Source organism: Strongylocentrotus purpuratus, unplaced genomic scaffold (assembly GCF_000002235.5).
Source record: "Strongylocentrotus purpuratus isolate Spur 01 unplaced genomic scaffold, Spur_5.0 spur5_scaffold_3, whole genome shotgun sequence".
Lineage (NCBI taxonomy): Eukaryota > Metazoa > Echinodermata > Echinoidea > Camarodonta > Strongylocentrotidae > Strongylocentrotus > Strongylocentrotus purpuratus.
Genome location: NW_022145609.1, coordinates 25,594,245 through 25,622,130, shown reverse-complemented (window position 1 = coordinate 25,622,130; position 27,886 = coordinate 25,594,245). Strand labels below are relative to the sequence as shown.

Below are 27,886 nucleotides of genomic sequence, written 5' to 3'. Positions count from 1 at the left end.
TTACCGCAGTTGCTGCTATTTGTGCCCACATGCATATTAATATCAAACAGTTGAAGCTAAAACTAATATAATCTAATTAACAGGGTTTTTTTCTCCAATTATCATAACAAGAGAGAAAAACATACTTTTATAATAACTTCCATTATTTCTTTATTTGATCCACGAGACCGAGTAGTCCAGCCCTTGTGAAACTGTATGTTCTCCAGATTTCATTGTCAGGGCCTATCAGGGGGGGGGGGGGGGGCGGATCTAGCTTTTTGCTAAGGGGGGGGGGGGTTGTCCCTATGACGATGCAGAGATTGCGGCGAGGCGATTAATGCATTTATAAGATGGATTTTTTTAAAAAAATTCTCTCTCTCTCGCTGTCTCACTGCATTATAAATTTTTCATTTTCACGACATCAACATCTCTCACCATTAAACAGTTCTCTCATTTCCTTTCCTTTCTCTTTTGCTCTCTCTCTCTCTCTCTGAACTCTCACCTTCTGTTTCCAGATTTTTTCCACATATGATTCTATTTATCCAACCATATATGCACACTAAAAAGAAAAGATATGAAGGGAATACTGTATATAAGATAATAAACATGTTTAATTTATTCATTTTATTACAACAAACTAATATGTTTACAGATTATAACATTGATGGTCAAATATTAAGCACAAATGACCTCATCTGCTACTTCCATTTGTAGATTACTTTTTTCTTTAAAAATTCAACAAAGCATACTTAGGCTAAATCTGAGCACTATTTTTTTCTCCAGGGAATGTATTGTATCATGACCTGCACCCTTCATTATAAAACACATTATAAAAACATTTCTTAAAAAAAAAAAAATACCTATGACTCAATGACTGCAATTTTTTCCAGAGAAACAATAATACTGTACAATAGTATATAACATCCTTTAGTGTGATGGTTACTCCGTGGTCCACACACGCACCAAGGTATATCAGACCTTTTATTAACAGTTGCTTGTTTTATACAATATATAAATCATACTCATAGGCCCATTCCCAAATGTTATAATTATTATCAATAAACAGAAATTGATAAAAGATGACCCCTTCCCAAAACTCTTATATTCCAAAAGTTTGATCTTGGCTGACAGGTGGTAACTTGAGTACTTGACTACATCTTATTTGCCCTATAGACACATACTTAAAATGGATGCCTTGGCAAAGCCTCAGTTTTATAAATGATTGCTTGACTTAGACTGCCGATGAACATATTTGTTGTGTATTTATCTACACCATTAACTTTTCTCCACATCGTGCTGTCAGATTGAGATGCTTTAGTGTGATATACTTAATGTTTTACATCATGTTTTTAATGAACTCCTACCTTGCTTAGTTATGCAGACATTGGGCCCTTTTTTTAAAACTTGCGATAGCAGTGGAAAGGATGTGCATAAAAGAAGAGGCGGGATATCCATACTACTACCATGTACTACTACAACATGGGTAAAATTGTATCATTGTATTATACCTTGGTTCCTGGTTACCTCTCCTCGGTAGTTTGAAAACTATGTTTCAGTACCGGTAATCATTGTAATAGTGTTTCTGTTTCATGGTATCACTGGTGTGGTTGTGTGTATGAAGGCCAAATTTTCTATTTTCCTGCTTCGCCTGTCCACAATCACTAAACAATTTGAGCTGAAATACAGGGCCTAATATATAAGGTGATTAAAAAATTAAACATACTGCTTGCAAGGTGAAGTTACACGTACTGCTTGAAGAGAATTGTGAATGATATTTATCTATTGGGAGTTTGACAAAATCCAGGTTCAAAAATTCAGCTTCGGAGGGGGGCACATTACCCCTCAACCCCCCCCCCCCCCCTGTGCGCGATTTTGACTGATGTGTCCCCCCAGGAGTGGCGGAGCGTCTTCCAAAGTGGGGGGGGGGCACCAACAAAATAGGCACTTTCTGGAAAAAAAGGGAATCTCAAAGCGAAAATATCAATTTTTTAGACAATGGTATATACCCCTACATTGTGATTACATTATCAGGGACGATTTCAACATTTGTTTCTCTTTATACACCATACATATATATCTTTAGTTCATGAATTAGTTGTTATGTGTAATTTTGTTGTATTAATATTGTAATATTGTAAAGCGCATTGCTATTTTCTTCGAAGATGAAATGCGCTATATAAGTCTAGGTTATTATTATTATTATTATACAAGATATTGCAGTACAAAAAATTGCATCTTATTAAGAGGGAAAAACCCAATCCTGATGGGGTTATAAGCACATTCTCACAATGGAAGACTGAAAAGCCCTTTAATAAGTAACGTAATTATATCATCTATAAATGCGAGCGAGCTTTGGGGGAAGTTACTCTAGTCGCTTGAAATTAGGGGCGCGTTTAATGATGAGAGGAAAAGGGGACACTAAAGGGATAAGGGGAAAAGGAGCATGTGTCATGTAAAAAGGGTAATTATCAGAGGTGAAAATGGGGCACTTCTTAGACCTACAGAAAGAGGCACTCACCAGGAATGAAAAAAGGCACTTATGAGAATGGGAATTCTCACGTGATTGGGAATACTTGATAACCCTATAGTCTAAGTTTCATTGACTAAAAACTTAAACTTTGAAAATTATATCAAAAATTCAAAAACTTAACCTTAGGTTAAGTTTTTGATGTTGACGCCGTCGCCGTCACCGGAAAAGCAGCGCCTATGTCTCACTTTTTGCTTGTAGGCGAGACAAAAAGGGAGGTGCAGATCAGATTTTAATAGGGGCATTTATTGGAGGTGAAAGGGGGCTATTCTGAAAACGGGGAAGTGGCTCTTATTAAAAAGGAAAAGAGGCACATGTTAAAGTAAACAAGGCACTTATGAGAGATGAAAAGGGGTAATTATGAGAAGGGTAAGGGGTACTTATGATCAGAAAAAAGAGCATTTATTAGGAAGGAAAAGGGGGCGTGTCAAATAAAAGTGGCAGTTATTAGAGACAAAATGGGACACTCATCAGAGATGAAAAGAGCACTAATCAGGAGATGGAGGGGGCACTTATCAAAAGTGAAAAGGGGCATTTCTCGTAGTTGAAAAGGGGCACTTACTAGAGATTAAAAAGGGCAGTTATGAGAATGGAAAATGAACACTTATTGCATAGAATAATGGGAACTTGTCGAAGGATAAGGGGCACTTATCAGAGGTGAAATGGGGAAGGGGCAATTTTACAAATTTATAGGGGAACTTGTCAAAGTAATATGGCACTTTACCTATGTGAAAAGGCCATAAAAGGGGCATACTGGGGGTACTTGAAAAAGTGGGGGGGGGGGGGGGGCACTGACCCCTCCCCCCTGGCTAACAACATATCTCCGCCACTGGTTATGAAGTTTATAATACCAAGGTTTTGATACCCAGTCGCAGCTCCAGCAGCTCATTGAAGAGGCTAAGTAGAACTTCATAGTCCATACTGTACATGTATGTCTGTTGAATGAAAAGAGAAGAGAATGAAAGTAAAACATTGATACCTACTTCATACATGTATCTCTGTTGTAACATAAAAATGTCTTGCATGTACATTGTAGGCCTAGGCCTCAAATTTTTTCATGTGGAATCATACATAGCCATCCCATTAATACATACTTCTCAAACCAGCCCTTCGCATCCCCTCCAGCTTGGCCTTGACCTCACTCATTTCAAAATGTTGTTTTACTTGAAAAAAAATAAACAGATCAAGTTAGATCAAAAGTAAATATGTTTACCTTCTCTTGTGGTGGTCTGTTTTCTCCAGGACATTCTTGTTTCAAGCACATACTCCAAGAAAGCAAGCATTTGGTACTGCATGCATTAACTGCGACAAGTGTCTCTGTACATTTTCCTGTAAAAGAGAGGGGGGGGGGGGAATTCAATTCTTAGAATAAAAGGAAATGAGCATGATCATTTAAACATTGATGAGCATTTGCAGAATTAACTGTTCTATTTTAATTTGGATTTTCTCTTTACCAAAAAAGCCCTCCTTCATCCTTCATCCTTCATCCAGATCTAGTTGATCTACAGTCTCTAGATGATCTAGATGCATGTCTCGTAACTGTTCATTTTATCAAATTGAAAAAACGCAAAAAAGGTATGGACCTAGATCTATATATGACAGAGAAAACTTAATCGTGTTTACAGCAAACAAAAATTCAAAGATAGAGCCTAGAGCAGAGGCAAATTAGGCTAAGCCAACAAAGAGTTTAAGAAACACACAGGCACCACTATACGTACGCCTGTATACAATGTAGTCTAGACTGAATATTTTGTTTTGGGGGGGATCGTGTTTTAATTTGTTAGATAGCTACAAGACTCTGTACGACTACGAGTATCACATTCACAGACAGGCGCGGCCGAGCGGGCCTTGGCCCCCCCCCCCCCCCCACCCCATCCGCAAAAAAAAAAAAAAAAAGAGAGAGAGAGAGAAGGAAAAGAAGGGAAAAAGGAGAGAAAGGGAAAGAAAGAAGAAAATAGGGAAAAGGAGATCGGGGGGCCGAAAGGGCCTTGCCTCCCAGCTGTAACCTCTCCCCCTCCCCCCATCAAAAAATAAAAGAGAAGGAAGGAAAGGGAAAGAAAAAAAGTAAAGAGGGGATAAAGAGAAGGAAAAAGAGGTAGAAGAAAAGAAGGGAGAAATCAGTTGCAATTTTCCCGCCAACAAGTTGTAGTTTGAGGGGGGGGGCCAAAGGCCCTTGCCTCCTCCTCCCTCCCCCCCCCCCCCCCCCAAAAAAAAAGGAGAAGGAAGGGAAAGGGATAGAGGAGAGCTAAAAGGAAACAAAAAAGAGGAAGAAGAAAAGAAAAGGGTGATAAGAAGGGGAGAACAGTTGCGATTAATCCCGCCAACAATGTGTGGATCGGGGAGGGGGGGGGGCCAAAAGGCCCTTGCTTCCCCCTAGCAAACCTAAAACAGAGAGTAGGAAGGGAAAGGAAAGGGAAATAGGAGAGAAAGGGAAAGAAAAAAAGAGAAAGAAGAAAGGTAGGGGAGATCAGTTACGTGTAGATCAGGGGGGGGGCACTGGCGTACTGATGGGGAAGGGGACTTAGGGGGGGGGGGGGTTGACAGATGCCCCCCAAATATAATTCAAACGTGGTTTATTTCTAAATTCGATACCGGTGATTACCGGTGATTTACAAATGTTGCTGAAATGACATAATTTTCTGAGATTTTTCCTCAAAGTTTAATAAATTATACTTTTTAATGCGTTTGTGGGACAATGGCAAATTCATAAAGAAAGAAAGAATAGTGACGCCAATTAGTGTCCTGCCAGTGTCACAAATAAGGTATGCTAATAGTAATATGCTCATCTGACCGCAATTAAATGCCTATACCCCTGAGCTTCTGGGGGTTCCACCCCTTGACCCCCGCACGTTCTTTGCCCTTAGACACCACGCCAATTTCACAACGCTCTACTTGATCGTAAATACCTCCCCCCCCCCCCCCACCCTCACCTACTTAGAGAAACGTTTAGCGGAACCTGCATGTAAGAGTGGGGTGGTGCAGATTCTTTTCAAATTGGGGCCCCCCCCCCCCTAAGAAATCCTGGATCCACGCCTGTTCACAGGTAGTCCAATTAATTACTGGTCTGTAGGCCGAACTTTGTTAGGCCTCAAATTTTCTACTCTCGTACTCGTCTATCTCGGTATCTGGTCTAAATTTTGGCGCTTGTTCATGTCAACTGTGACCATGCTTTTTAGTATAGTATTAATGACTGCTTTGAGAGAAATAGTTGTTTTATTACGCTCAAGGGAAGGTTAGAATTGTGCTATTCCCCGAGGCTTGCCGAGGGGAATAGCCCAATTGTAACCTTCCCGAGAGCGTATGAAAACAACTATTTCTCGAATATTAAAGCAGTCATTAATACTTTTATATGCCGAAAAAAAATAGACTAAAAAATGAAAAATGAAAAATATTTATCATTTCGTCGAAGACGGGATTCGAACCCTTGCGTACAACAAGAGGTGTACCGAAAACCAACGCTTAGACCACTCGGCTATGGCCCGCCGTTAACATGCTTGGCAGTTTTCTCCAATATATACATTAAAATGGATTGAAACCGGCTTCGCGTGTGATGAATGCTTCGCAAAAGCTCCATATACGGACTCTTCTTTTACTTTTGCAATGCATATTGGCACGAACTTAGATCAAGATCTATCGGCAGATGTTGTTTTTTTGTTTTTGGAAGTTTATTTTCGTCTTCATGTCAACAATGCAAGATAAAATTGTCGGTAAGATCAGGGATATATATCCCTGGTAAGATCGATCGAGATTCAATTGTATTGAAATTACCGACCAATCCTTCGCACACATACGGCATCCTCCATCGCTCAAACCATTTTTTAACATGTAAACCTATGGGGTAACCATGGAGGCTGACCAACTGTTTTAATAACCATGGTTATTAAAAATATTGAAATGTTTTATGCATGGTTACCGAGAATTTTACAGGAACAGTTGAAGTTTATGAATGCAATTCGACCAATCAGATGGCTGGATTTCTTAAGTGAGGTATATAATGTTAGCTATTAACTTTCTTCTGACCCAACTATGAAAGTAGTTTTTCAACAGTTGGACCTAAAAGTAACAAAAAGCTTGTATCATTGATGCAGCTAGCGCTAGTGAAGTGATCTGCCTATAGACCCTATACTCGTATCTAATTTTCAGAGAGGGTCTCGCCCGAAAGTTTGGGCCAAGGATCAAGGAGTGACGATGGCAATCGAGCTGCAATATTTCTCACGACGATAAATAACGAATCAAAAGTTCGAGTGTAGATTACTCCTAAATTCATCTTAAACCACTTCATAATGTACAGACATATCAGCAGATTCATATCTACAGCAGATATGTTTATAAATATGATTCAATTTACGAGATTTGAACGTAATTACAGCTGTACTCACCATCAAACTTTCAAAGAAAACTTCGAGCTCTCACTCTGTGTGGGTGACGTCATACATTAAATATGCATGCAGCGAAAGTCTTGTCTTCAGATCAGGCAATCGTACATAAAAACTTCCATCACAGATAGAAAAATTTCTTATTAAAATAATGAGGATGATTACAGTTATCAATCATTATAACCAAATCTGCATACAAATAAGAAGGAGAATGGTGATACAGAGACTTATTTACCGAACGTAGGATTTCTGATAAGAATGCACAAAGAACACGAAATGGAAAGGTGCCTGGAATAGAGGATAATAATATCAGTCAAGCTCATGAATATTCATATTATGGGCGTTACCAACCATTGACATTTGCATACACAATCGTTATTTAATATATAATGGAAATGCGCTTTTCATTATATATTATATAATGGAAATGCGCTGTTCATTATATATTATATAATGGAAATGTGCTTTTCATTATATATTATATAATGGAAATACGCCTCTCATTATATATTATATAATTGAAATGTGCTTTTCATTATATATTATATAATGGAATGTGCTTTTCATTATATATTATATAATGGATCACGCTTTTCATTATATATTATATAATGGAAATGTGCTTTTCATTATATATTATATAATGGAAATACGCTTTTCATTATATATTATATAATGGAAATGTGCGTTTCATTATATATTATATAATGGAAATACGCTTTTCATTATATATTATATAATGGAAATGGCTTTTCATTATATATTATATAATGGAAATGTGCTTTTCATTATATATTATATAATTGAAATACGCTTTTTATTATATATAAATAATGAAAGTGTGAATTTTAATTATTTATAAATAGTGGCAATTATATATAAATAATGAAACGTTCTTTGTCATTATTTATAAATAATAAAAATGTGTTAAGAATTATATACAAATAAAAATGTACATTTTCTTGCATTATATGTAAATAATGGTTATTATTTGTTAAATAATGATTATATAACATATAATTTGTCTATATAATTGTTTTACAAACGGCGCCTCATACCTAGCTCACACTAAATAAACATTGGCAACTCTACTACCCAACATGTGATCATTTTTATTAAGATTTGTACAGCATATTAAATTTTGTTTTGGTTGCAATTAGTGTATTACAGTAAGTAATCTTGCCTCTATTAGGGCATGATAATGGTTTCAATGAGAACTAGCTTCGTGAATTTAGAAAGAAGATTCAGAACATTTCGAATGATTTCTTTTGCCCTCCAAACCCTCAACCTCTAATAAGCAAAACAAAGATTTGGGTGGCTTGCAGAACACCACATTTACGTATTCCAGTATGGATCTAATTTTCTTTTCTCTCTCTCATGTGTTTGATACATGTATAAAGAGAGGTAACTTCTAAAGAAAAACAAATTATGGTAAAAACGCTTTCAACTCGCGATGTTAACATGATACCAAGGGATGTACTGAATTTCCTTACTTATCTTACGCAAACTATAAAGTTCACTCAGACCCGACTCAGACCCGACGCGGGATTTTACGAAATGATATTTACATTTGTTAATATAACTCAAATAGAATCTTCATACATTGTTGATAATCCTGTTATTCATCAACTACTATAACCCAATGGACAAAGACTTGTCAGTTGTGGCGGGAAGGAATTATGGAATTATGGACCTTGAACAAACCCTGCTGATGAGGAGTTATAGGAGTGTGAATTCCGCGCGAAAATCTTCGTTTTTGTTTGTTTCGTTCTTCTACGAGGTAAAAGTTCGCTTGCAGACCACAGAGACAACGGATTTGTTCTTCCGCGCGCTACGAGGGACCAGCATTTTGGGCGGCAAAAAGACATGATCATACGCACAACTTGCTAAAGACCGCGGACTTTATATTGCAGCAAAAATCCGAGAGTTCTTTGAGGTCCCAGTTTAAAGGATTGGGAAAAATTATCGCGGCTTTGTAAATGTAACAGGGCCTAGTCGGAATGAATTTCTGGCACAAGATATAGTATACTTTACTGACACATACTGGGGTTAAAAAAATGAAAGCAACAGTTAAATTGCTTCAAGGCAAATGGGTCGACATTTATTTAGGTACACAAACGCGACACGCAAGAGAATTTTGATATCATCGAATTTTTAACGTTATCTGTAGTATTTCCCTGTCACATGTGATATGCATAATTACCTAAGATTGTATGATACATATACAATAATTATTGAGATTGAGATAATAATTTCAAGCCACAGTATGACTATTTATTAATGTACATATTTCAAAGCAAGATTAATTTTAAGAATATGCTTGACCTCGTTCTAAAAGGCCTGTATTTTTTTTAAGTTTGGGAATTCCTTCAAAATTAAGAAGAGATAGTCAATGATAGGACGCCAGCTTTAGGACCCTCTGGTACAAACTGTCATGAGAGAGGGTCGTGAAGTATTCAGGTGATAGCTAGGTAAATAGTAATGCTATTGACTCATAAATTTATCATGCTAGGCAGGGATGCAGAACTTGACTAATCATACGCAAACTATAAAGATGACTCCGAAATGACGCGCATTTGGACGAAATGATATGTAGCACCATTTTATTATTATAACTATTATTATCATTATTATTATTATTATTATTATTATTATTATTATTATTATTATCATTATTTTCATGTTAAAAAATAAATTTAATGCAAACAGAATCTTAATACTCTGTTACTCATTAATTACTGTCATCCTTTGGGCGTAAATTTATTAGTTGAGGCAGGGATGGAATGTTTGTGATTCAGGCTAGTTGAAACTTTGAAAACAAATCTGGAAGCGAGTAGAAAGATCATTTATTCATTGATGTAAAATATTACTTGTTATTTGAAGCCATGGTGGCATTGTCAGTTCCAAAATTGCTTTTTGCAAGGCCCCTGGCCTACACTAACTACATATCCATTATGTTTTAAGATGGAAATTACAGATAAAATTGATGACTTAAGATTATAATTAATCATGATTTTAAGACCAACACCTATGCCGTCTATAGCTGTTCGCTCTCAAGACTCAGTTAAAACGAACAACAAAAAGTACCCTTACCCTAACTATTCCGTTCAGATCTTAACGCTCTCAAAACGCCGGATTTCGCAATCCTTTTAAGCTTTATATTACAGATCCTAGCTCACACTAAATAAACATTGGCAACTCTACTACCCAACATGTGAGCATTTTTGTAAAGATTTGTACAGCATGTTAACAATTTGTTTTGGTTGCAATTAGTGTATTATACAGTGAGTAATCTTGCCTCTATTAAGGCTTGATAATGGTTTCAATAGAACTACCTTCATGAATATCGAAAGAAGATTCAGAACATTTCGCATGATTTCTTTTGCCTCCCCAAATCCTCAAGCTCTAATAAGCAAAACAAAGATTTGGGTGACTTGCTGAACATCACCTTTACGTATTCCAGTATGGATCTCATTTTATTTGTGTTTGATACATGTATAAAGAGAGGTAACTTCTTCTACAGAAAAATAAGTTATGGTCATAACGCTTTCAACTCACAATTTTAACATGCTACCAAGGGATGTACTGCATTTCCTCATTTATCTTACGCAAACTACAAAGGTCACTCAGAAACGACGCGGGATTGCACGACATGATATTTACATTTATTTTGATATTCTTTATCAGGCATAACGCAAATATAATCTCTATATATTTTTGATAGTTATGTTTTTCATCAACTACTAGCAGCCAATGAACCACAGACTTGTTGTCAGTTGAGGCGGGATGGAAATATGGAAATAAGGCGGCAATCAAGAGAAGCCTTTCTCTCTCTCTCTCTCTCTCTCTCTCTCTCGAGGGGTTGAAAGAATGAGGGGGCTCAAACACCCTTACACACACACTTTGCTTGCAATAAACTAGAATGACTATAAATCACAAAGTACGTCTTCAAGATGAATTTGAGTAGTGGTCATGTAATTCCATTCCACTGCGCATCGAAAGTAATATATGGGACTACTTACACAAGCATGACAAGTTTGGTGAAAACTTTCAGCTTTTATTTTTGTTATACCGTGATTTAACATGATATGGAGGGATATATATCTTACGCAAACTTCACCCATCAATCAGAAACGACGCGCGATTGCTCGAAATGAATTTAACATTTATTTTCATATTCTTTATCAGGCATAAACAAAAATAGAATTGTCTTTTTACCCTACCCATTCCCCTCCCATCTTAACCACCAACACAAAAAACACCTAGACTTTGATGGCTCGTAGAACATTAAATTTACATATGAGATTACTTCTTCTTCAGGATAATTAGTTATTCTTATAATTATTTTACCTCATGATTTTAACATGATACCAAGGGACTAATAGAACTTGACTTATAACTATAACATCACTCAGAAACGATGTGGGATTACACGAAATGATATTTAGCCTTCATTTATTTGATGTTCTTTATCAGCCATAACGAAAAATGAAATCTACATATATTTTTGATAATTCCGTTATTTATCAACTATTATATACCTCATACGTAGATCTTAATTCATTGATTGGTCAAAACTTTATCCCATGGCAAGGCGCATCTCGATCTATCATTGCGTCAAAGGGTTTTGGCGTTCTATCAATTGATCCAAGGTCAAATAATAGAATGCCAAAACCCTGTGATAAAACGCGTAACCCCTCCGCGACTTTTGCACACATCGCACACAGAGTGTACGGGATTTCAAATGCCTCCAACGGGCAACTCCCCAGGTGTCAGGGCGCTCACGCCTTGCAATTTACGCTGAGCCGCAGTAACTGCACCACACTACTGCAGTACCTGTATTGAGTGGATTTCCGTATGTTTGATTTCTTTTAGCGTCGGATATTTGAAACTGTTTTGAACTTCGAAAGACTGTAAATATGTTACTGTGAGGAGCAAATAGACTCTTGAAGTAGGACTTCTTTCATCATCGTTAAAGCTAGATCTACAGCTAGACCTATTCATGAATCAATGAAAAGGATGAGGTATATAAAAAACAATATGGACTGCTCTGTATTCGGATGGTGTAGAAATTATCACTCCCTCGGTGGTGTTCATACCGACCCTTCTATCATCATCCTCATGAGCAGTCAATATTTGTATACTATCATGTGTAAATGAGGCCGCATGTAAGTCGACTACGAATACCAATATACTACCGTCAAGATGAATTTTAGTTCTGGTTTTGCAATTACATTGCAAAAGAACCTGTTTGGAAGAATTTGGGGAAAATGGTACTTAGCGTACAGTCATGATTCAGTGACTAAGCAATGGCCTCGTAACTGTGAGGCCCCAGAATAAAAACCGTGTCGATCAGCTATATTAGTGCCCTTTTGTGAGGCATTAATCCTCATTACTCTCAGTTATGACTTAAGGAAGTAGGTTCCCTAGTTGATTAGCATAGTAGCACACACATGTTTTAGCAGTCACGAAAAACAAACATTTACAAATTATTATTCAATACAATCTGAGAATGTATACTATTATCTAGATCTATTATGAATAAATCATTGTCAAAATCATCCCATAAATTGGGGTAAAAAAAAAAATTCCACCATTATGACCAACAGTGTATATATATATATATATGTATATACAATTTCATAACTGGAAGTTGAATTATATGTGCATATATAATTTTAATTGCAATTTCATCTTATTCAAGAGCTAGTAGGGCTATCATCTTGATACATTCATCAGATATACTAAACTGATACGGTTGGTAATGTACGGGAGAAAAGGACATGCACTGTTCATTCGTTCATTAAAAACAATTTGATAAGTTCAACTCGTATTTTATATCTCTTTTATTGTCTTTAGGTGACAAAATACAACTTCAGCAGAAGCTTGAATTCCAGACGAATCCATCATGCCCGTTTCACTTAGTGAATGGCGAGTGAGGATAGGAAGATACGTACATTCGGTCAGGGAGTACGTCATAAGAGAGCGAAAATTAAAGTTATTGAAGGAGAGAATCCGGCGACTCAAGTTATTGCAAAAGAGGCTCCTTGAAAAGAAGGAAAAATCAGAAGATGAATGCGAGTCCAGGCCGAACGACTTGAGTGTGAAAGTGGACGATGCCCTAAATGAATCTAATAGCATTTATAACGAAACCAAAAATGATACTCACAAAGAGGAGAGCAGTAGAAGTGAATCTACAATTGGAGATGAATATACATTCCCTTTCTTCTTCACCCTGTTGCTGTCGTTGTTCTCTTTGTTGTTATCATTGATCTTCTTTTTCGTGTTTGATTTTTCAAATTTGCTAGCGAGTTACAGTTCCTTTCTAAAGTGGAGTATATTTCTCATAATAATAATCGTGTGCAGCAGTTTGGCCTACTTTGTTTTGTCATACGTAATCAAAAACAATGCGAACTTGCAAGATAATCTGGTGCTAATTAGGGATGAGAAAGGAAAAGCTGAATCTAACACTAAAGTGAAAAACACTTCAACTGAATCTACCATCAAAGAAAACAACACTTTCACTGAATCTACCATCAAAGAGAACAACACTCCAACTGAATCTGCCCAAGAATGCAACAACATTCCAACGAATGTTACCATCAAAGAGATCAACACTCCCTCCATTACCAGAGATGGACCATTAGAAATTAAACAATCAAAGACAAATAAATCAAAGAGAAGAACCATCAAAGAAAAAAATACTACAACTGAATTTAACATTAGAGAGATCAGCACTCTACCTGAATCTTCAGTCAAAGACAACATCGCTCCCAAAGAATGTCATATCGACGCTTCCTCTACCATGACAGACAAACCGTCAAAGAGAATAACATTAAAGAGAAAAACAACCAAAGAGAAAAAGACTGCAACTGAATCTACCCACAAATCGAACAGCAATATAACTGAAACTACCATCAAAGCGAACAACTCTCCAACTGAATCGAACATTACTAAAGATAACAACGCCCAAACTAGATCCACCATCAAAGAAAAAAACTCTCCAAATGGATCTGCCATCAAAGAAAGCAGCACTCCCTCTACAATGAAAGACAAATCATCAAAGAGAAAGATGTCAAGGATTAAAACCGTCAAAGAAAAAATTATCGCAACCGAATCTCACATCAAAGAGCACAACTCTACAATGGGATCTACCATCAACAACAAAAGCGTTTCAACTGAATCTGCGATCGAATACAACATCACATTAACTGAATCTCTAATCCAAAACATGAACACTACAACTAAAGCTTCCATCAAGTACAAGAACTCTGTAACTGAATCAACTATAAAAGAGAGCAGCACCTTCTCTACCATCAAAGATGAATTATCAAAGAGAAAAATATCAAAGAGAAAGATCACTAAACGCAAAAACACTGCAACTAAATCTAAAACCAAAGGGAACACCACTACAACTGAGTCTACCATACAAGAATACAACTCTTCAACTGAATCTACCATCAAAGGCAGCAACACCCCAGTCAAATCTGCTATCAAAGACAACAACTCTCCAACTGAATCTACCATCAAAAAGAACAACTATACAGCTAAATCTGTCAATAAAGGCAGCAACTCTACAACTGAATGTACCATAAAAAACAGCAACACTCCAACTCAATCTACCATTGAGGGAAACAACACTTCATCTGAATCTACCAACAAAGAACCCAACACTCCAACTGAATCTCCAATCAGAGGCAACAACGCAACAAATGAATCTACTATCATAGACAGCAACACTACAACTATGTCTGCTATTAAAGAGGGTTACACTCCATCTAGAACTCCTGAAGAGAACAACAATCAAACCATGAAAGTGAACACTGCGCAGGCAGAATATATCATACGATCCGGAACCCAAAAGGTACGTATCTATTTTCACGCGGTAATATTTTTCAACTCGGATTTCATTCAACAGTCTTGAGATATAGGTGGGTGTACAAATAATTGTTTTTAAATAACAAAAACATATGTATCCCTTTAGGCCGAACCATATACATGTACATGTATGTAGGCAAATAAATAATATGTAGAAACGCATGTATACAATTCTCAACCTCTACACTTTATATTCTAGTACTGAGAAATTGTATCAGATCAAACAAACTGTCGTTTTCTACTTCAAAATATCTATGATATTTCGTTGTCTTTATCATATTTAGTTCCTTTAGTTATGATTGAGGTAATTATGTGCACACATTCGTTGTAGATTCATTCAGCCTTTCCACGAATTTGTATAGGTATTATCAGAGGGAAAACTCAGTGTTTCGAGTCAGATTCCAATCAGCCTGACAGGAACCACTGATGATCCTGTCGTGCAAGAGAGCACCTGCCTCCCTGAGATGATCCTGGTAAAGGCTGGAGATGTAGAGCAAAATCCAGGTCCATTCGATGGGTAAACATCTTGCTCCTATATATATATATATATATATATATTTTTATTTTTTTTTTTTTAAATTATTATTATTATTTTTGGGGGGTTGGGGGGGGGGGGAGAGTTGGGGTGGGGGGAAGCGCAGTACTTCAGTCGTCATACGATTTATTATGTTTCCTTTTCTCTGGTGCGTATCAGGACAATTACCCCCTGGACAAGGACAATCACCCCTAGAAAATTACACCTCCCGAAAAAATACCCCTCACGAACAATAACCCCCACCCCCCGAAAAAATTACCCCCAAGGACAACCACTCCCGAGGACAAATACCCCCGGAAAATAAAATTTACCCCTAGGACATTACCCCCCCATGGACAATTACCCCCCCCCCCCCCATGGACAATTACCCCCCCCCCCCCCCACCCTCCCGAAAATTACCCCCCCCCCCCCCTCCCCCTGTTCATTAAAGTTGAAGTCTACCCTGATAATAAGTTGGTTTTAATCAAAGTATAATTTTTTTTCCGGGGGGAATTGTCTTCGGGGTGGGGGTGGAATTGTCTTGGGGGGGGGGGGGGGGAGGTTGTCCAAGGGGGTAATTTTCCGGTGGGTAATTGTTCTCGGGGTGGTTGTCATCGGAGGGGGGTCATTTTTCGGGGGGTAATTGTCCCTCTGGCAATTGGCCGGGGGGATGATTGTCCAAGGGTTAATTGTCCTAGAATCCTCTTGGTAATTTACCACAAAACAAACGTCCATCCACTACGGAATCTCATTTTTTTTAAATCTCATCGAATGAAAATGTATTCTTTATATTCTACTAGATCCAATCAAAACATAACGTCAAACATATGATCATCGATGAAAAAGGAAAGGGAAAAGAGGTATCTTTCAATGCCTTCAGAAAATGTGTTAAAGCTCATCTCTTCTGTTAATAACATAACTGTAACCGCAAATAAACATGAAACTGCTCTATATAAATACATCAATATTATTATCATTATTGTCCTTAGAATACAGCCGGGAGACAATTATTTTGTCTTTCGACCATATGCCAAGTTGTCGTATAAATTCGAAAATTCGTTAAGAATGGAACACTGAAAGGTAGAAAATATCGGCAATAAAAGACCCAAATGGATCCTACTTGGACTGGTGGAAAAGATCATTCTAGGTTCCAGAATCTTTCCCACTTCTATATCAAAGTAACTATTGATAGCAGAGTGAAACCATTCGCTAACACTAGTTAGGCCTCTTAATACTCGAAGGTGAATATAACGCTTAGATATACTGCTTCATAATTATGTTCATTCTTCCATACATGTATGTTTATTTTTCAAGAGTACTTAACGTTTCCGGGTTCTTGTTTAAACAGATCAGTAGTCACACAAGAACAAATTTAGGTTATCTTCCCAATTTTTTTTAATTTACACAGAGCAGCGAATATTCAAGAACAAGAACTAGTAAACCTGGCGTACGATGTACCTTCATCAAAATACACAGATTTGTGCATTGCACTTGGTGTATCGTACAATCAGAGCCAAACCATTCTTGACAGACATCTCTTAGATTTCACAAGATCACTGAATGCGGTATTCTTTAAGTGGAAGGACAGACAGAGGGATGGCACAGATTGTCGTCAAGGTATAGCTACGGCGCTCCGTGGTGTTAACCTGGATGCATTCGGTGACAAAATGTCCAAAGGTAAACGTATTGTTGATTTGAAATGCACCTTAGAGACCTTTTCTTGGCATTTAATATTATTCTATGTCATAACATTATTTTGTGTTCATTATTCATGCATTACTGTCATTTCCTTGGGGGCTGACCGACTATATTAACTGACAATTTTTTGAAAATAACTGTTGTAAGACAAAAGGCAAAAATTAAACACAGCACGTGTCTTCTTCCACCAATCCTAAAGAAAAGTAAAAAATTCAAAAACCTAATGAAGGCACAACTACCTATGAATTTCACTTCATTCTTTAAATTCCTATTTATCGTAATATATCGCATTTAACCGTGAATCATACGATTGACCAATTGGTGCTTTATAGAAAGGTCAAGGAAAAGTTGTTTTCACTATGTTGTTCGAAACAAGATATAGATTATGTGGCTTCATAATCGAGCTGTTGGTATGTAGGCCGAAACAAAATGATATATGATTAATGTTCATTGAATCTATGTTAACAAATTCTAAATAATTTCCCAGAAACAACAAGATTTAATATCTTACTTTTTATGCATTCCTAAAATTGCAAAATTCTTTTACTGATTTGGAACATAAAGAACATTTTAATCTTGGTAAAAAAAGAAAGAACTAAGATCATGTTTAAGGTAAAAAGGAAAGTGGGATAACATTATTTATATAACGGTAATACTTACGCTCGAAAATACCCAAAGTGTATGGCTTCCTGTTAATAGTGGTATATAGAAGCATTGCTGTATGTATTATGTTTACGGAACAATTCTGTATACCACTAGCCAAAATGATTTAGCATAAAATTTTGTTCCCATTACATATATTTTCCTAAAATATATGGGGGAAAAAGTATTCACTGAATTATTATGAAGATTGTTCATGGACGACATATAACAAATAGTTCATTTGAGAAGAAAAAAAAATCACACGACTGTACTAATTTTTCCAACAGGTGGCTATCTCCCGCAAAAAGCAGCTCCAACTGGTAAGCAAGTATTACTTTGTTAAGGTATTAAACATGTCAGTTTCAATATCTAACAACTCAAACGTGTTGGGTTACATTAATTTCATATGTTGACAGTGTCTTGGTAATTATAGTTTGCTCCACTATAATTCGTCTCAGATCGGATATAATTAAATTCATGGTGAAACTTTTTCGGTTTCTCAGAAAAAGACAGAGAACTCAACTGGTGTTTCATTTGTATTTAATAGCTGAATATACAGGTGTCTATTTATGTAATTGGGTATCACGTGAAATAGCGAAAAGCAGAGTTCACTCTGAAAATTGGCATTTCGAATTTTCCTTTTTTGTCCTACCAGTAGAACACTAGATACTAAAACCATCATAAAATAGGATAAGTTTGCTAGAAATTTTTCAATAACATTTTGTTTTTATCTGTGTAAATTATCTACTCAGAATCAACAGTAGAAGACGAAACACAACCACTTACAAAAGAACAGGTAGATCAATGTGCTCAGGATTTCAAAACTTTCTACCGAACACGGTTATGCAAGATCAAGACGGATCCACTTGACTTCAAATCTATTTTAGAGTTCGAAAGGATTTACACGAATTTAGTTCTGCTAAAAAACGAAATGGGAACCACTACTGGGAAGACGCCCTTAGACTACGCCGAACTACTTACAACAAAAGTCAATGGAGTATTTCCAAAACGTCTCATGGTGGAAGGCGACGGAGGAGCAGGTAAAACAACATTCTGTTCCAAGATGGCATGGGACTGGGCGGAAAGAACTAAGGAGTTTGAAGAGTTCGACTGGGTTTTGGTTATTCCTTTTCGAAACACCAAGGAAGGTCAGACTGTAGGAGAAATAGCAAAGACATATCTGTCAGATAGCAACACGGTTCAACCGCGCCAGATCGATAAATACATACTGTCTGCCCCTACAAAAGTGTTTATCATATTTGACGGACTAGACGAGTATGAAGGGGATATCCTTAAAGAGAGTTCAGATATCGCCAAGATTCTTCGGTCAGAGAAGTTTGTGGAATGTAGAGTCATGGTGACAACACGCCCGTGGAGAGCATTTCCATTCAAATCCCATGAAATTATGATGCAAACATTTGCATTTCTAGCCATAGCTGGGTTTGATAAAGAAAACATTTCGATTTATATCACTAAATATTTTCAGGATGACCCGGCAGGATATGAATTGATAAAGTATATAGAAAGCAATGACCAGATTCAAGAAAATATGGCTCCATTCCCACTTTACATAGCGATGCTTTGTATCTTATGGCGGACTTCTGATGCCGACAAACGAAATATAATTCGGAAACTTAAAACGTTCTCCCAGCTGTTCACTGCGATAATAATTTCCCTCACAGACCACTACTTGACAAAACAGCACCAGAACCCTAACGATAAAATCCTTACAAAAAAGGAGATGAAAAATTACCTATCACAAATTGGAAAAATTTCTTACTCTGGAGTTTTAGAAAAAAGGCTGATGTATACCGAAAATGATTTCAGCGGATATAATGAAGCAATGGAGGCATGTTGTAGGATAGGAGTACTGAGTCGAGACATTCTTATAGTGCCAAGACAGGAAAGGCGTCTGAGTGAGACAAATCCTGTGACCTCGAGCGTATTCTTCCCTCATAAGTTGTTCCAGGAATACCTAGCCGGTATGTATCTTGCCTCTCTTTTTGAGTCTGATCATGAGCAGTATGAAAAGGCGATAAATGTGGTGATTCAGAGAGCAGAAGAGTTTCGTTACCTTCTATACTTTACTGTATCTCAAACGAAGAACGTCGCTACTGATGTCACTAGCAGGCTAATTAGAATTGGACATTATAGACGTATTCTAGTAGATGTCACCTTTGAAGCGTATGATGAAGACACAACAAAAGTGGTTGGACAGCACCTCTTTGCAGAACAAAAGTCACTAAAAATCGATGACATGATGTCAGCGCACACTGTGTCAGGATACCTTTTCATCATGGAAAAGTTAACAATGGTGAGATTTGAATAGTTGCGGCAAAAATGCCACCAGGCTGAAAGAGTAATGTAAAGTGTGGTCTTCCGCTCAATCGAGTCGGAATTTCGCCCATTCCCAGTTTTAAAACCTCCAGATTGCCATGAACAGGTTTATTTTAAAATATTTTGTCTATTTGAGGGTTCTAAATTTGAAATACGTAAGTTTCTATTCGATGATCCAACAGGGAATAGGAATGCTTTGTACGCACATTGTGCAATGAGGATCAGCGCACACGCGGGGATTCGATCTTTGCATGATATGACTGTAATGCATGCAGCTACGTGCTCCACAAACAGTCACTACGGGTCGTCACGTGAGCGGGCAGCGTCTTATTTTTTCCGTTGGGTAGCCTTTTGACAAGACCTCGTGACTCTGGCTATTTTCCACCCCAATCAGCGGCTGAGATGAATCTAGAGACCGTGGTGAACGCGCGATCGAATGGCGGTAGCCATGAGGCCTTTTGCAATCTATGTTTTACTGCTCTGCATGAATTATTCATTACTTTGGATTCATTGACCAATCAGAACGGCCATCTCCCAGTTGGCTTTGTTGTGATTCGTTCATTATCAAAACATGTAAGAAAATGTAAAAGACATAAATAAGTTTTGCTTATGAGATGAACATATTAATGATAGATACAATACATCACATTCAAATCTATTTTACATGCAGAATTACAATAAAATAGTAAGCAGTTGATGACTTATGCTAACAAACATAAGTGAGATAATTGGACTTTCCATGTACATAAAATGAACCAGTCCAACTCGTTTTCGTTCCATGTAGGTCTTAGCCCGTACGTTATTCTTAGTTCATAGTAGGTCCATGTTCGTACTACGTAGGGTTTACTGTGTGTGTGTGTATGTGTGATATGCTGACGTCGTGCAAGGATACGTTCGCTGATTGGACGCTACCATTTCGGTAGAGAATTCCAGTCGGAAACAAAGGTTAACATAAGAAATCCAACCTGGTTTACTAAAGGCTACTTAGATGCGCTACTCGCTCTGTCGTTCACTCGGGTTTTCGCGATTAGTCTCTTTTTAGTCGCTCGGCGTTTATCAGACATGTGGCCTTGTTTAAAGGCTACGGCAAGCCCAGATTGAGCTCTTAGCTCTTACCGAATCTCTGCATGGAGATTAGGCTTAATTTATAGTCCTTTGGAAAGTTGCTTCGGAATCACACGAGTGTAAATGCCTACATGCAATACTTGTCCGGGCTCTAATATCTGAGAGGAATTAAATTACATGATTATATTTTGACATGTTTGGCAAACGAACCAACCAGTTCAGAGATTTTGCAATGTATTTTGCGTTACTAATTATTTTTGATTTTGTGTATAAAATGTGTGTCATGACTTTGTTTGAGGGTCGTAGGCAAATTAACCGACACGGTTCAAATTGGTTTTAAAATCTCACTCAATCGAAAAAGATGTATTTGACAGGTTGTGTATCTGGACACTTGATTTTAATCACCTAAGTAATACTCTGATTTTCAGACCCTTTTACCTAATGGTCGTACGTTTTGTGCTGCACAATGATTCAATCAATTTAATTTTGGCCATTACAAGTATGGGTTATTGATGTAGACAATTGCTCATAAGGTACCTGTTACAGCTCATTTGTTGTATGTAATTACCAAAGAAAAAAGATGTCGGTCAGCCACTCAATAGTGTCTGATGACAGTGAAGTCTACAAGTACTGGATGCCAATTGTGTCGCTAATTAAGGTACACATTTGTTTTGTTTTGTGGATACCCCCCCCCCCTCCCCTGATAATAGGTACCCTTTTGATACCCCTTTGATAAAAAGCTTAATTTCAATTGCCCATTCATACCTTTGATCATTCCCGGATCATTTCTTTGATGAAAGGTCAATTTGTTACGGGTAAAATCTGCTAGTATAAATAATTCATGTATATATCATACAAAAACTATGAACAACAAATAATATAATAACTACTTAAAAAGAAAAGGCGAAAGTGGTCGGACAATACATATTTGCAAAACAAAAGTCACTACAAATCAACGACAATATGTCAGCGCACAGTGAGTTCGGATATTTCTTCATCGTGGATAAGATAAGAATGGTGAGATTTGAACAATTATTTCTCAAAAATGCCACATCTTTTACAAAAAGACATATTGTAACAAAATACAATAAAATATCATATTTTATTACATGTATCAATTATCCTTTTTCCGGGATTTATTTCCTTTGAAAGTCATTTTGCCATAAACATATTATTTTGGTTATATAAAGTGCGTCACAGAAAAAAACGAAACCGAGAATTATCGATGTTTTATCATAACTCAATCGCAATTATAATTAATAAATGACACATATTTGTAAACCTTAGATCCTCTTTCATTTGATGCAACTCATATAATGCATATTTCACGCATGAGTGATTAAAAACAATTTGAAGAGAGGAAAACCAAAAAGTGATTTTTGGGGCGGTATCTTAAATTTAAAGAAAAAAATACATTTCTAGAAAGTTCAATTTCTGCCCTTTCATATGATACCTCAATCAGCAAAAATGAGCTAGGAATAACATAGTTCTGTTTGTTTAAAGTAATGCTTGTTTTTCCATAATTTGATTAAACGAGTTCATTTTCACTGGCTGTCTGCCATAGCAACAAACAGAGTCGACAAAAGACTTAACTTCATTTCGTTGACGATGAGCCATGCACAAAGAAGACGAAAGACTTGATGCCTGGCTAATCGTCAACGAAAGTCTGAAATTGTATACGGCATTTTTATGGAAGAAATTAATGTATGAGGAAATCAATGGATATAATTCCTTCAGTCTTTACTTTAAAGACACTCAAATAAAATGATGATATTTTTTTTCTTTCGCAAATACAATTAGACATACAAAAGTTGTTTGACACATTTTATTTTATTCATAGGAAACTCTAATAGTAAGTGGAAGATCATGTGGTCCGACAGTTTCCCGTGACCTAGCAGATGTCATCTGCTCATCTACAGCATTAACAGCATTGGAACTCAGTGGCACAGCGCTCCATGACGACTGCTATGGCACCCTGGAGAGTAAAGTCAAAACGTCAAAGGTATGGAGAATCATCACAGAGAGTATGAATGAGGCGGACTGAGGATTATCTGAATGGGGGGGGGGGGGAGTTGTAGGACATCATTTCCCCCTTAAAAATATATACCAACGGCCCTCTCCAGACATTCTTACCATGTCTTAGTTGGTCATGCTTTACAACAACTATTATTGTCCGCATTTTGACAAATAAGGTGACTATAAAATAGTGCAGTAACTTTAGTTATTGATGTTGGACTCGCTCTGAAGCTTTCCGGGAAAATTCATTTTTGTTATACACAAAACGAAAAGTAAGAATAATGTGTTAATTCTCTAGTTATGGTGATATCCATTTAAAAGATTATCGTTTATTAGGTGGTCTGTCGATGACAGATCACCTATTGATTTCGTTAGAATTTTCTTTCTTTATTTCTTTCTTTATTTCTTTATTCTTTATTTTTATTTCTTCCGTACACTTTTTTGTGTACACGTTTACTCGAAATCGACATGGTCAATTTCCTTTGTATTTCTGTCAGTCATCAAGCCCTATGATTTCAAGTCAAATCAACTTTTTCAAGGTCACTAGGTCATTGTGACGTCATCCAGGCGCCATTTTGTAAAAATCAGGTCATTATCGTATCTCAAAAATGAGTCATAAAAAATGAACCATATTTGGTATACATCAATTTCAGGTCAAAGGTCAACTAAAAATGTTAACAAATTTCGCGCGCGCACCTCGACGCGCACGTACGCGCGCATCAAAATTTTATAATGCTCCGATTCCTTTAAAATTTTCCTTTAAAAATTTCCGCGCGTATCCGCGCGTCCTGGCATTTTGCAACATAGAATCGCCAAATTTTTTCTGTTATCATATTTATTACATTTTTCCAAGCATTTTGATACCTTGTTTACCATTTTCCGACCAGTAATAACGCAATTAGCGGCTGTCAAAGTTGAACGCACGCGCCGACCTGCGCTATCTGTATCCACCATACATAGGCAAAAACATGCCTATACAAAATTCATTTTAACTCTTCAGAATGGATAGATACCCCCCAATTTCTTTCATATTTAAATAGATTATGAGTTGGAGATATGATTTCATGTCTCATTTGACCCTCAATTAACTCATGACGTCATCATAATGGCCTCCGAACTCTAAATTTCAATTTGCATATTATGACGTCAGCAGATTTTTAGATAATTGATTGTATCTCTGTAAATATTGATTAATTTTCTTTCAAATTTTGATATGTTCTACCTGAGAATATTCTCTACAAATCCAGTCACCACGATATTTCATTTTGACAATGGTATCATGGCGTATTTTTGCGATTAAAGGAGGCATGTCAATTTTTCACATTTTGCGTGTATTCTCTATAGGACATGACTTTTTCTCAAAACTGGATTCTACATTCTCGTCTTTTGCGAGCAATATCTCCGTCTTTTTATCTTTTTTTACAATGAGCTTTGAGTATGTTGTAGCTGAGACAATAAGCTATCACAGGTTTGCCCTTTATTTTTCGATCAGATGCCGGGATCATGCTCATATTTCACTTACAAAGTGGGATTTGAGAATTCGATTTTCCGTTTACGTGTAATCTCTATGGGAAATGTTTTGGTATATCGATAACGCACTTGACTTCCGACCTCGAGGTCCCTGGTTCGAGTCCGGGCGTCTCCAACAATTTGTTATCTTCACTTTATTTTCTTTTTGACCTTTCACTGTACCATCTCCTTTGAATATTAAAACACGTACAATCGCAAAAAATGTAATAAACAACCATATTTACTTTATTATTACCCTATTATCACTTGATCCATTACTTTTTGCGTGCAATCCTTATGGGAGATGACTTTTTCTCAAATCTGGATTCTACATTCTTGTCTTTTGCGAGCAATATCGCCGTTATTTCGGCTTGATATTTGTTGATTTTTGAGTATGTTGTAGCTGTGACTATATACTATCTAAATGTTCTCTCATTTTTGTCAGTCTGATGTCATCATGGTCTGTTGATGATAATCATCAACATCATCATGATCATCATCATCATCATCATCGTCATCACCATTACTATCAAGATCATCATCATCAAGATCATCGTCATCATGATCATCATCATGATCATCATTGTTTACATGTCTATATAACTTCTCCCTTTCTCAATATAGTAAATATTATAATCTATCATAAGACTTGAAGACAGACCAACTTAATCGTCCTCGTGACGATTTAAATTCTAGTTGTAATACTAATTGGTTTTGCATTTCAATTGGAATTCCTACACAGACTTCTATTCGGTATGTGTGTGTAATTATGAGAATTATTAAAGAAAAAAAATTGTTTAACATATGTTTCTCACCATAATAGGTTGAACGACTATCACTTAAATCCATGGCAATAGCCAATGAACAGGCATCGCGTAATCTGGCTAGATTCGTTAATAACCTCCCTAGACTGATGGATTTGACGCTACAAGACAATCGCTTTGACGGACGGTTTTACACCGAGCTAGCCTCTGCAGCACGCTCAGTGGAGGTAAGCAATTTTATTTAAAAGAGAACTCGCATAATTCGGTCGATATTATCTATAGAAAGAATACCAAATGTCACAAATGAAAAGATTCACTAGTTCTTTGTGGCCACCGGCGTACTGATTGGGCGGGGGGGGGGGGGGGGTAAGTTTTCTAAGTAAAAACTCCAATGATACAGACACCATGTACAAGATTTCCTATCAAGACGATGTGAACTCTTTTCATTCCCCTTCCAGGCCCTTTCTACAGTGCGTCCCCAAAAAACACTATACACTTTTGAATTGGCTGCCGAATAAACAAAATATATGATTCTGGGGGAACAGTTTTATATGACTGGAAGCTCATACACCCAACTTTCATATGACACCCAAAAGTCTGAAAACAATTCATGCTTAGGTGAGCACTGCTCACTTTTGTAAAGGGTATGAAAATTAGGTTGCGCGGGAATTAGCCTTCCAATTTGTGAGAGTTAAATCCTTTGGAGCTTACACAATTGTGGGTGATATGATACATTCATGATTTGCTGAGTGAATTTCATGGTTTATTAAACCAAACTTTTATTTTTTATTGTAGCATTGTAACTTTCCCTGGTAGACTCAGTGGCGTGTTCATGGGAGTCAGGATGGGGTGATGGTACATGTTGTAATTTCCATGTTACAAACTGTTATTTTTTACATCTGTGACTTTGAATAAAAACCTTCACCCCACATATCAGTTACCATTTACCTGAAGAATAAGTAGCCGACATCTTGGACATTCCTTTTTTCAACAAATTGTATTTGAATATTCAATTTACATAATCCCTACCTGCAGGCGCGTACGCAGAGGGGGGTTGGGGTTGGGGTTGAACCCTCCCCCCTTCATTTTGTTTAATGTGTGTGTTTTGGAGGAACCCCCCCCCCTGTTTCTTTTCTTTTTTTAAGAAAAAAGAAAAAAGATAACAAAATTATGCTAATAGGTGACCTAAAAAGGTGACCTAAAAAGGTGACCTTACCCCCTGCAGATCTCATTTTGGGAGGAAATAGGGGACCTACACTGTCGCTCATATAGTTGGAATATTTTTGTTTTACCCCAATTTATGGAATTATTTTTAAAATAATTTATTCCTAATAGATCTAGATAATAGTATACATTCTCAGATTTTATTGAATAATAATTTGCCAATGTGTGTTTTGCGTGACTGCTAAAGCATGTGTATGCTACTATGCTTTTCAACTAGGGGACCTACGCCCTTAAGTCATAAATGACAGTAAGGAATATTAATGCCTCACAAAAGGGCACTAATATAGCACATCGACACGGTTTTGATCCTGGGGGCTCACAGTAACGAGGTCATTGCTTTGTCACTGAACCATGACTTTACGCAGCGGGGGCTAGGGTAGGGGGCAGTTTCCATTAATAAAAAAAAATGCAATAAATTTTCAATAATTTATTGCATTTTACCCCGGTCCCCAACATAACAAAATCCTCTGTACGGCCATGCATTAAGGTTCAAGGCATGGGCACACAGAGAATTGTCTTTAAAATGACGTTGGAATTTAACCCTTTCATTTGTTTGGCCCGCAAATGGGACATAGTACCTTTAAAGGCGAGAAAGACAAAAATTGTTTTGTTAATGTTCCGTACTACATGTATGGATCGCCCAATATCATATATCATTTTAGATCTTTTGTTTAATGTCATATCATATCATATCATAATATATTATATTATATTATACTACATTACAGTGCATTTAATTATTATTTTATTCATTTATTTATAAATTTATTTACAGTGCTATTATAAGCAGGGTTGCCTCCTTAGTTCACAAACTGCTATCCGTGAGGATCTTACATAATAACAAAAAAACAATGCGTATATAATATTTAAACACATTATATAAATAACACAATAAACACAAATTAAGAGTACAAAGATAAAATAACATAAGAAACGAGTATTATGAACCTTGAGTTATATTACATATAATCACACTTAATCCATTCAAATTTAGGAAAATGCTCACAAAACTGGAGAAAAAAAAAGGCAAATAAGGAAAGGATCATATTAAGTAGCGATACATTGTATTAATTAAAAATATCATCGTCCATCTAATAGCACATCTAGGAAATTGAAGAGACTGATGATGATTCTCATACCTTTATGAATTGTGTGAAATTTTCTTTGATTCTGTTTGGATCTTTGTAATTCCAATGCTTATTTTTCTTAATCTTAAAGATTATCTTATAATATTTTATGCTTGTTTTATCCTATTTTCACATTTATATATATAGGTTAGAGCGTCAGGGCATTCGGTACGTAGACTTCACCTAGATCATCTGTGCCACAACGACATACTGCAGCATGGCTTTACTGT

The 27,886-nt window shown here is 36.7% G+C and overlaps 1 protein-coding gene and 2 long non-coding RNA genes across 3 annotated transcripts; 1 reads left to right on the top strand and 2 right to left on the bottom strand.

Moving 5' to 3' along the window:
• Positions 1-570: 570 nt before the first annotated feature.
• Positions 571-1,950, bottom strand: LOC115928863. Its single transcript, XR_004066259.1, has 2 exons — positions 1,002-1,950; positions 571-957 (listed from the first exon to the last, which is right to left on the bottom strand). It is a non-coding gene; the product is annotated as an uncharacterized LOC115928863 (long non-coding RNA).
• Positions 1,951-3,112: 1,162 nt separating this feature from the next.
• LOC115928885 lies at positions 3,113-7,102 on the bottom strand. Its single transcript, XR_004066269.1, has 3 exons — positions 6,886-7,102; positions 3,720-3,835; positions 3,113-3,441 (listed from the first exon to the last, which is right to left on the bottom strand). It is a non-coding gene; the product is annotated as an uncharacterized LOC115928885 (long non-coding RNA).
• An 8,065-nt stretch (positions 7,103-15,167) lies between these two features.
• Positions 15,168-23,060, top strand: LOC115928550 (NACHT, LRR and PYD domains-containing protein 3-like). Its single transcript, XM_030995853.1, has 5 exons — positions 15,168-15,277; positions 16,683-16,951; positions 17,902-17,934; positions 18,367-19,530; positions 22,870-23,060. The coding sequence occupies exons 1-5, from the start codon at positions 15,225-15,227 to the stop codon at positions 23,058-23,060; spliced, it is 1,710 nt and encodes a 569-aa protein (XP_030851713.1). The 5' UTR covers positions 15,168-15,224.
• Positions 23,061-27,886: the final 4,826 nt, after the last annotated feature.

Coding starts and splice junctions, on each gene's coding strand:
- LOC115928550 (XM_030995853.1), top strand. CDS start 15,225: ATGATCCTGGTAAAGGCTGGAGATGTAGAGCAAAATCCAGGTCCATTC. Junction 16,952..17,901: donor CGGTGACAAAATGTCCAAAG/GTAAACGTATTG, acceptor TTTTTCCAACAG/GTGGCTATCTCCCGCAAAAA. Junction 19,531..22,869: donor AAGACAGGAAAGGCGTCTGA/GTGAGACAAATC, acceptor AAACTCTAATAG/TAAGTGGAAGATCATGTGGT.